This window comes from Cataglyphis hispanica, chromosome 9, assembly GCF_021464435.1.
Source record: "Cataglyphis hispanica isolate Lineage 1 chromosome 9, ULB_Chis1_1.0, whole genome shotgun sequence".
Lineage (NCBI taxonomy): Eukaryota > Metazoa > Arthropoda > Insecta > Hymenoptera > Formicidae > Cataglyphis > Cataglyphis hispanica.
Genome location: NC_065962.1, coordinates 4,394,816 through 4,402,903, shown reverse-complemented (window position 1 = coordinate 4,402,903; position 8,088 = coordinate 4,394,816). Strand labels below are relative to the sequence as shown.

At 45.7% G+C, this 8,088-nt stretch overlaps 2 protein-coding genes across 2 annotated transcripts; both read right to left on the bottom strand.

Annotated features, from left to right (window-relative positions):
- Nucleotides 1–201: 201 nt before the first annotated feature.
- LOC126851925 (uncharacterized) lies at nt 202–780 on the bottom strand. Its single transcript, XM_050596261.1, has one exon. It carries the CDS (start codon nt 778–780, stop codon nt 202–204), a length of 579 nt encoding a protein of 192 aa, XP_050452218.1.
- A 6,039-nt stretch (nt 781–6,819) lies between these two features.
- On the bottom strand, nt 6,820–7,725 carry LOC126851924 (uncharacterized). The gene has a single exon (XM_050596260.1). It carries the CDS (start codon nt 7,723–7,725, stop codon nt 6,820–6,822), a length of 906 nt encoding a protein of 301 aa, XP_050452217.1.
- Between the last annotated feature and the right edge of the window lie 363 nt (nt 7,726–8,088).

Here is an 8,088-nt window from a genome sequence, read left to right as displayed (position 1 = left end):
AGTGAAAGTGTATAGTGTGTGATGAAAGTGTACCATGACGCAGGTGTATAAATAATTACAGAAAATAAAAAGAAATACAAAAATGTAAAGCAGAGAAAGAAAATGCATAGCGGTATGCAGACAGCATAAAAGTATGACATGAGTATAAAGACGACGGAGGGATATGTCTGAAAAACAAAAATGATGACATGATGAACATGATTATGATGATGAAAGACCAAGTAGATGCGCATAGAGCTCCTCCTTAAACTTAGTTATGGTCTTAGCGTTTTTTATAGAAAATGGAAGACCGTTCCACAGCCTAACAGAAGTGATTCTGAAGGAGCGTTTGAATAGCTCTGTCCTACATTGTGGCTGAATTAGCGTGTCCCCCGAAAACCTAGAAGCCCGATCAGATTCCAATACTCTATGGTTGAAGTTAGAGCGAAGAAGTTGTCCAGTCAAGAGCATCCTGAATAGTAGGCATCCCACGAAGTAGTTCCTCCTCGAGACAATCTTGAGCCATCTGAGCCTTCTATAGTAAGGCGTGATATATTCATTCATCCTCACGTTAAAGATGAATCTTATACATGAGTTGATGGCTCTATAGAGTTTTAAGTTGTGCTCAGCAGTCATGTCGGTATAAGTTACACAACAATAGTCAACATGTGGATAGATTAGCGAGGCTACAAGCTTGATTCTAAGAGCCTCTGATAATAATTGCTTGCAAAGCTTTAGTTGATACAGTAGCGAGTAGATTGATACAGTGGTAATCTGCTTCTCCCAAGACAGAGAGTTCATGATTGTCACTCCAAGGTACTTAACTGATGTCGAAAATTGTATCGTGTGATCATCCACTATTATCTCTGGGAGAGTAGTTAGGTCGATTATCTTGACATATCTCTCTTCCCAAAACTATGGCCTGCGTCTTCTCGGGATTCAAGAAAAGCCTATTAGAGGTAGACTAATCGGTGGCAGTTATGTCCTCGTTGATCATCCAGACAACTTCAGAAAGGTATCCAGGTTCACTGTGGATATACATCTGGAGATCATCAGCATATAGACTATATTTGCAATGCCTAAGCACTCTACCGAAATCAGACAAGTACAACGTGAGCAGTAGAGGTCCCAAGACCGATCCCTGTGGCACGCCAGCCCCGACACGAGATAAAGACGAGACCGTGTCCTTAACACCGTTCTTCACAGCCTGAGTTCGCCCTGTGAGGTAAGAATGAATCCATTGTATAGTGTTGTCCGAAAAATTCAAACTCTTCATTTTCTTGATTAGTAGGGAGTGATCAACTCGGTCAAAAGCGTTGGAAAAATCGAAGAAGACAAACACAGTGACCTTCCTACAATCTGCCGCATGCCAACATCCGAATCAAACAAGTCTGTGTTGAATTGTTCCGATAAGCAGACTGACACGGATCACTAAGACCAGAGTCTTCAAGGTGAGCACGGATCTGCTCAGAAATTATCCTCTCCAGCGCTTTAGACAAAGAGGAAAATCGAGATCGGCCTATAGTGTTGAACAGAAGTTGGATTCCTGATCTTAGGAATCAGGCAAATGAGAGCTGACTACCACATTGCCGGGAAAGTTCCGTTCGTCAAGGAGAAGTTGAAAAGGTGCTCCAAAATAGGCAGCACACCTTGCAACGAAAGCTTTAGAAGTCTCATCAAGACATCATCCATACCGACAGCATTAGATTTGGCCCTCGCAATAACTCTTGCAATATTCTGCGGCAAGACATATTTCCAATGCAGATCGGTGTCCTTAAAATTTCCCGTGAGAACGTCTTCGAGAGAATTGCCACCCTCTAGATTGCACTGTCCTACACAATGCCCGAAATACTCATTGAGTTCCTCCACCGAAAACAAAAGACCTGAGCTGGTAGTTCTGGCCTTGATAAGTCCGAGATGTCTCAGCGTATTCCAGACTTCATTTGCACTACCCGCACGATTAAAAACGTCTATATAAAAGGCATTCCTTGGCCTCTCGTACCAGATTTTGTGCAATACCGGTATCGGTCGTAACCAAGGGAGCATTTATGTCTGCGCCACACTCTTCTTGCCAGATCTCTTCCGCGCATGACCACGCGAATGTCCTCAGTCAATTAAGGGGCCGGCAAATTCTTAAAGTGCCGTCTCTTCAGAGGCACATGTGAGTTGAAGATGTTCGTGATTTTGGCATTGAAGATTTCGATTTTATCATCCATGTTCTCCGGGACTAAAAGATTAGTCCAATCGATGTTGTTTGTCAATTTGAAATAAGGAAACGTTAAAATTGCGCCAATCCCTACAGAGAACAAGTCTCCTTTGATAACGCTGCACTTTGATCTCATATCTGACAAAGATAAGGTCATGCGCAGACAGAAACGGGACTCCGTGTTGGCCGTATCCCCTGAGCTTATCCATGTCATCTATGATGCATAGATCCAGCAGAGTGCTAGAGTTCCTTAGGTGGTGTGTGAACTCGTAAGGAACAAGATGTAAGCTCGACGCGGCAATGAAAGTGCCCAGCTACTGACTGTCAAATGTGGACAGATTCATATCAGCGTTGAAATCTCCCAAGATAATCGAATGCCTGTAATTGGCTTAGAGCTCCAGGAATTGTGCAAAAAACTCGTTCATATAACTAACATTCGGAGGACGATATATAACGGCCAATAAGAACCTAGTCGAATCAGCAGGTGCGATTTCAGCGATGTACTCTGGCCTAGCAGTGAGGGCCCCAGCCGAGCGACACAGAATGGAGGCGCGGAGAAAGTCTGACAGATAAAAAGCAACTCCCCTCCTGCTCGACCAACTCTGTCACATCTAAAAAGCGTATATCCAGGCAGCCTCACCATGTCACCCATGATGCCGGGCCGAAGCCATGTTTCGGATATGCATATGACATGGTAGTCTGCCGAAGAAGTGGCGAAATTCAGAGATGCGCGAAAAGAAACTGACAGTTTACATGGCAGATCTTCAAGTCCTCAAAAGGAGGAGAAGGAAACGGAGGAAGAGGAAGATCCTCCCAGGAATATCTGTTTCCTTTATATTTTCGCGAGACAGCGCACTATCATCCGTTGGAGTAGAAGTAACTATCGCAGTTCCACTAGCTTCTTCGTAGATAACTTCAACGTTGTTAGAATTTTAATTCGAAAATGATAGATCTTGTTCGATCCGTTCGCGCGCACGAGCTAGGAAAAGAGGTTCCCAAAATTCGTCGGCCTTGACGCTCATATCGTCGAATAAAGGAGAGATGACTAATGTGCGGTCGTTATCATCCGTTCCACTCGTATCACTATAAGGAGTAGAAGTAACTGTTTCTTCGTTGTTTTTAGAACTTACGTTTAGAAACAATAGCGAGCGGAGAGAAGGGCGCGAACGATCGAGGAAGGACGCTCGATCTCGTTCGATCCGTTAGCGCGTAAGGGCTGGGAGGAGAGGTTCCCAGTATTCTTCGACCTCGTCGCTTATATTGTGGGATGGAGGAGGGATAACTAACGTTTAATTCTTTAATGACTCGTCACTATCATTCATTTTATTCGTATCGTCGCGAGTAATAAATATCGTGGTTTCATCGGCTTCTTCTTTGTTATTAGAGTTATCGTAAAACGATAACGAGCCGGGCGAACCATCGAAGGACGTTTGACTTCGTTTTTCATCGTTTCGAGATTTGCGAGGACACCGCGACCACTGTCGAGGATAACGCGCTTCAAACTTTTTGTGAGCGGAAGTAGGACACTCAGTAATTAACACTGGGTTGTTAATTTCCTCGTTAATATTGTAACGATGCATCACCCCATCGTTTCCGACAAGTCGTCGGAAGTCTGCCGCCCGGCGAACACCAGCCGGATAAAGGCAGAGGCGCTTAGCGCCCTATTTTTAATAACAATCACGGCCGGTAAATAAACCACCGACCGCCGAGCAGCGCCGAGCGCTTCTGAAAAGCGCCGAACGCTCCAAGCGAAAAATCCCGCGCCGTTTCCCCCACCCCGAGGGGGACGTTAAACGACGCGGGTGCCGTAACCGAAGGGAATAAAAAGCCCAACAGATTGTAGATCTGTACCAGACCGGTGCCTGACTCCGCTCGAGCAGTACGCATGAGACAATCCCAGAAACCGCTCCAAAACCGTCGAAAGACAGGGAACCGGGGGTTGACGTGTTCACAGTCTCCGTCGAGAATTCTCGAATATCTGCTCCAGAGACGACTCTCGTCACAAAGCTTCCGTAGAGACCGAGAGTGGACGAGTTTGTCGTTCTCCTCGACTATTCTCGAGCATTACGGTCCTTACACCCAACCGTCCGAACTCGGCGCAACGATGCCTCCCACGAACCTTGCTCTGGGAACACGCGCCGCATCACCGATACCGATGCTTATACCAACTGCAGGTCGCTGCCCTGCAATCCGCGCCGACCACCCGGCCAGTTATTGTAGGCACCTTCGCACCCGTTTGTAAATCTATCGCGCCGCGAGATATCGAACCAAATCTCGCATAGATCACTCGCGGCAATACGGGGTAACGACATCGCCGCCCGCACCACCGCGCGCTCCGCGCCCATAAGCGCACGCTAACAACACGCGCCCGCCTTACCGCGCCCGCCTTACCGCGCCACCTCGCGCTCACAAGCACGCGCTGACAAACACACGCCCGTTTTAACGCACGCGCCCCGCGCCACGAGCTGGGCGCTTTAACGAGACGCACAAAAATCTGTCTAGACCGGCGTCACAACACTTCGAATATTGTCAACACACAATACTGTAACCACTAACCATTGCCATCGAGAGGCAAATAAAACGACGTATCTTTTAACTAACGTCTCTCATCATTGTGTTTGGACCCTTCGCGAATCCTGATCCCGATTGCGCTGTCCGCGCACGCGAAACTGTTCGTGAAGCGACCCGTTACAATTGGCGCCCGAACAGGGACCTTTCCGTGAAACACAATTTTTTTTCTTTTTCTCTCGAGGCTTAGTCAGCCCGGATCGCCCGTCCGACATGAAGACGTGAATATACTCGCTATCCAAGGAGAAACTCGTTGAAATCGCCGCCGCGTACGAACTCGACACGACCGGCACGCTCGATGAAATCCGTAACCGTATGCGCACACATGTCGAAGTGCACCCGGAAGAATTCGGGGAAACCCGCGGTCCGCACCCCGACACCGCGAATCGAAGTGCATCCACCGGCCACCCCCACCGATCGTATGCCGGACAATCCGGTCCTGAACCAACTGAGGAAGTGGGGACGGCCGTTTGACGGCCGCGACCCCGTAGAGTTCCTCGAACGGACCGACGATCTACGAGAGGAATACGGGTTCTCCGGCGAGCAACTACTGAGGGGGTTGTCGGAACTATTGCGCGGAGACCCTTTGATCTGGGCCCGCAATAACCGCCGTGACTGGGAAACCTGGGCGGACTTCTGCCAAGCCTTCCGCTGCCGGTATCTGCCGCCGCGCTGCCAAGAAGAGTTGGAGCGACAGATTGCCGACCGGCGACAACGCGAAGCCGAAAAATTCGCGCCATACGCCGACACGATGATGACGATGATGCGCCGCGCCGGGAGGTTCACCCAAGAACAGAGAGATTCGCTCGCGCGAATCTATGCAAACATGCGTCCCGAATATAAGGGATACGTAAAATGTCGCGACGTACACGATCTTAGCGATCTGCTCGAGGAAGCCGCCGAATTTGAGGGGATCGAGCAGAAGACCCGCGAATTCCGAAAAGCGCCGCGATCCCACCCGCCATTGCCGCGACATACAACCGGGAAGAGTGCTGCTGGCGATGCAAGCAGCGGGGGCACACCCGGTTCGACTGCAAACGCCCATCCCGACGGTTTTGCTCACAATGCGGCAAGGACGTTGTAGAGTATTTTTACTTAAATATTTATACGAAACATATTATTTAAAGTTATTATTTAAAATTATTTAAAAATATAATTTACTTAAAATTTTCTCTTTAAGCTTTCTATCTTTTTCCCACGCTCGCGCGTTGTTCGCGACGACGAGTAGGAATAATACGAATATGTAGATATATTTATATTTATATGATAACACGATAATATATAATATAAGATATAATAATATGATAATATATAATATGAGATATAATAATACGAATATGTAGATATACTTATATAAAATGATACTTATATATGATATAATAATACGAATATGTAGATATATTTATATAAAATAATACTTTTATATAATATATTATAGAATTAATTACACATATTGTTTAATCGATCGCAACGTTTTGACCATCAATCGCACAATTTGCACACGTTTTCCATCGCGCAATTCTTCGCGTGATATCCGCACCGAAAAATCCGTGAAACGTTGAGAAGCTCCAAGCATTCGATATCCTTGTAATCTACGTCGATGGTCTCGATGGTGACTCGACCTTCCGCAACGTTTCCCAAAATCTTGGTTAACCATTTCTTCTTCTTGTGACCCTTAACGTATATTCGCGCCATAGAATTAAAGCTCGATTTACGGCACACCGCGTCTCGAACGAGTTTTTTCATCGATTTGTATTTGACGTGCCCGTCGTTCCATTTTAATTGATGATTATTCGAGGTTAGCCAACACATTCGCGATTTTTCCGTTTTTGTTAGTAGATCTCAGGACATCGGTGCGCGGAAGATATGATGCGTCAATTCCGTTCCTTTTTTCACAGCTATTTCTTTCGCGACAAATCTTTCGTTGATGAAACCTTGAAGATCGGCAAAGATCGGTATATCCATCGTCGTCGCTAATCGAAACTGGAATGTTGTTTTTTTAGGTTTTCTCTTTTAAGCGTTTTTATTCTCCCTCTATAAAATTTTAGTTTAGTCTACACACAATATTAGTGATTCTGCGCACAGATTGTGCGCACAATGTTAGTGAGCGGATTATACTTCACTACTCGATCGTGAATAATGAGACAGTAAGTTGTAGTGTTGAAAGGAACGTTCTCCTTGCAGTCAAACTGTATACGGACATCCACGGTGGCGCTCTTGATGGATTCGTTCTGCCGAGAACAATCAATAATTATTATCGGACCATACGTTTTAAATTTAACTAGACTAAAGAGCACTCCATCCTTATTGCATCCGTAATACGTTTTTCGAAATTTCGATGACATGTCGTACAGTACGGCGATTTTATTCTTTTCAAAATTGAGATTCATATCGTCGTAAAAATAAAAATCTGAATTAAAATATAATTTGAAGTTGGTTAGTTTACAATCGTCAAACTGGGTCGGATCTTGAGGCAAAACATTCTTCCTACCGGATTGCAACGCGAAGATAACGTTTCGCGGTTTCTCGAGCTGTGTCGCCGCTTTGATAGCCCACGAATGTTTGGTTGTACCTTGCAGAAGCAGAAACTCGTAGAAATCCCACGAACGAAAAGCGATGCTTAGATATCTTCCGCTATCTAATATACGTAATAACGCCAATTTATTAATATCGCTTAACATTACATGAGGCATTCGCCACGGTATCTTCAAAAAAAGGATCTTAGGTTCATACGAATTGTGCGATACAATACAATTGTGATCGTTGTGCGCCCGTATTAAGATGAATTCGTGTCGCGCGTTGATCATGACGCGTTTATAATTTTCGCAGAAACCTAGCAACACGCCGAGGGGTATGCAATAATTGAAATCGTCGATCGCCGGATGACTTTTCGCCGCGAAGTCCCATCCAGCGTTTTGTAATATATTGCTTCTTTTGATCGGCAGCGACGCGTAATTCTTGATCGTGCTCATTATTCCGACATTTCTGTTTCAATCGATCTCCACTCCGTCGAGCTCGTAGCGAATCTCCTCGAACATAAACGCGACGCAGTTGTTTACCAATCTCCGAGCTCCTTCGCCCTCCGCGTCCGACGTTTTCTTCGATTCGAATCTGCCTTCGACGTAAAGAAAACTCCCGCACGGTAACGTATATAGATCCTGTTGTTGTATAGAAATTCGTATCTCATCGCTATTTCCAAACGTTGTATTAGCGTAAGTATTGTACGTGTGAGTCTCGATTTTGACGATGCGATCGTCGAAGATCGGCTCTCCGACGATACTTAAAATGTCGCTCATTTTGTTCTCACAAATAAGATGTTATCGGAACGATGAAAT

Coding starts and splice junctions, on each gene's coding strand:
- LOC126851924 (XM_050596260.1), bottom strand. CDS start 7,725: ATGAGCACGATCAAGAATTACGCGTCGCTGCCGATCAAAAGAAGCAAT.
- LOC126851925 (XM_050596261.1), bottom strand. CDS start 780: ATGAACTCTCTGTCTTGGGAGAAGCAGATTACCACTGTATCAATCTAC.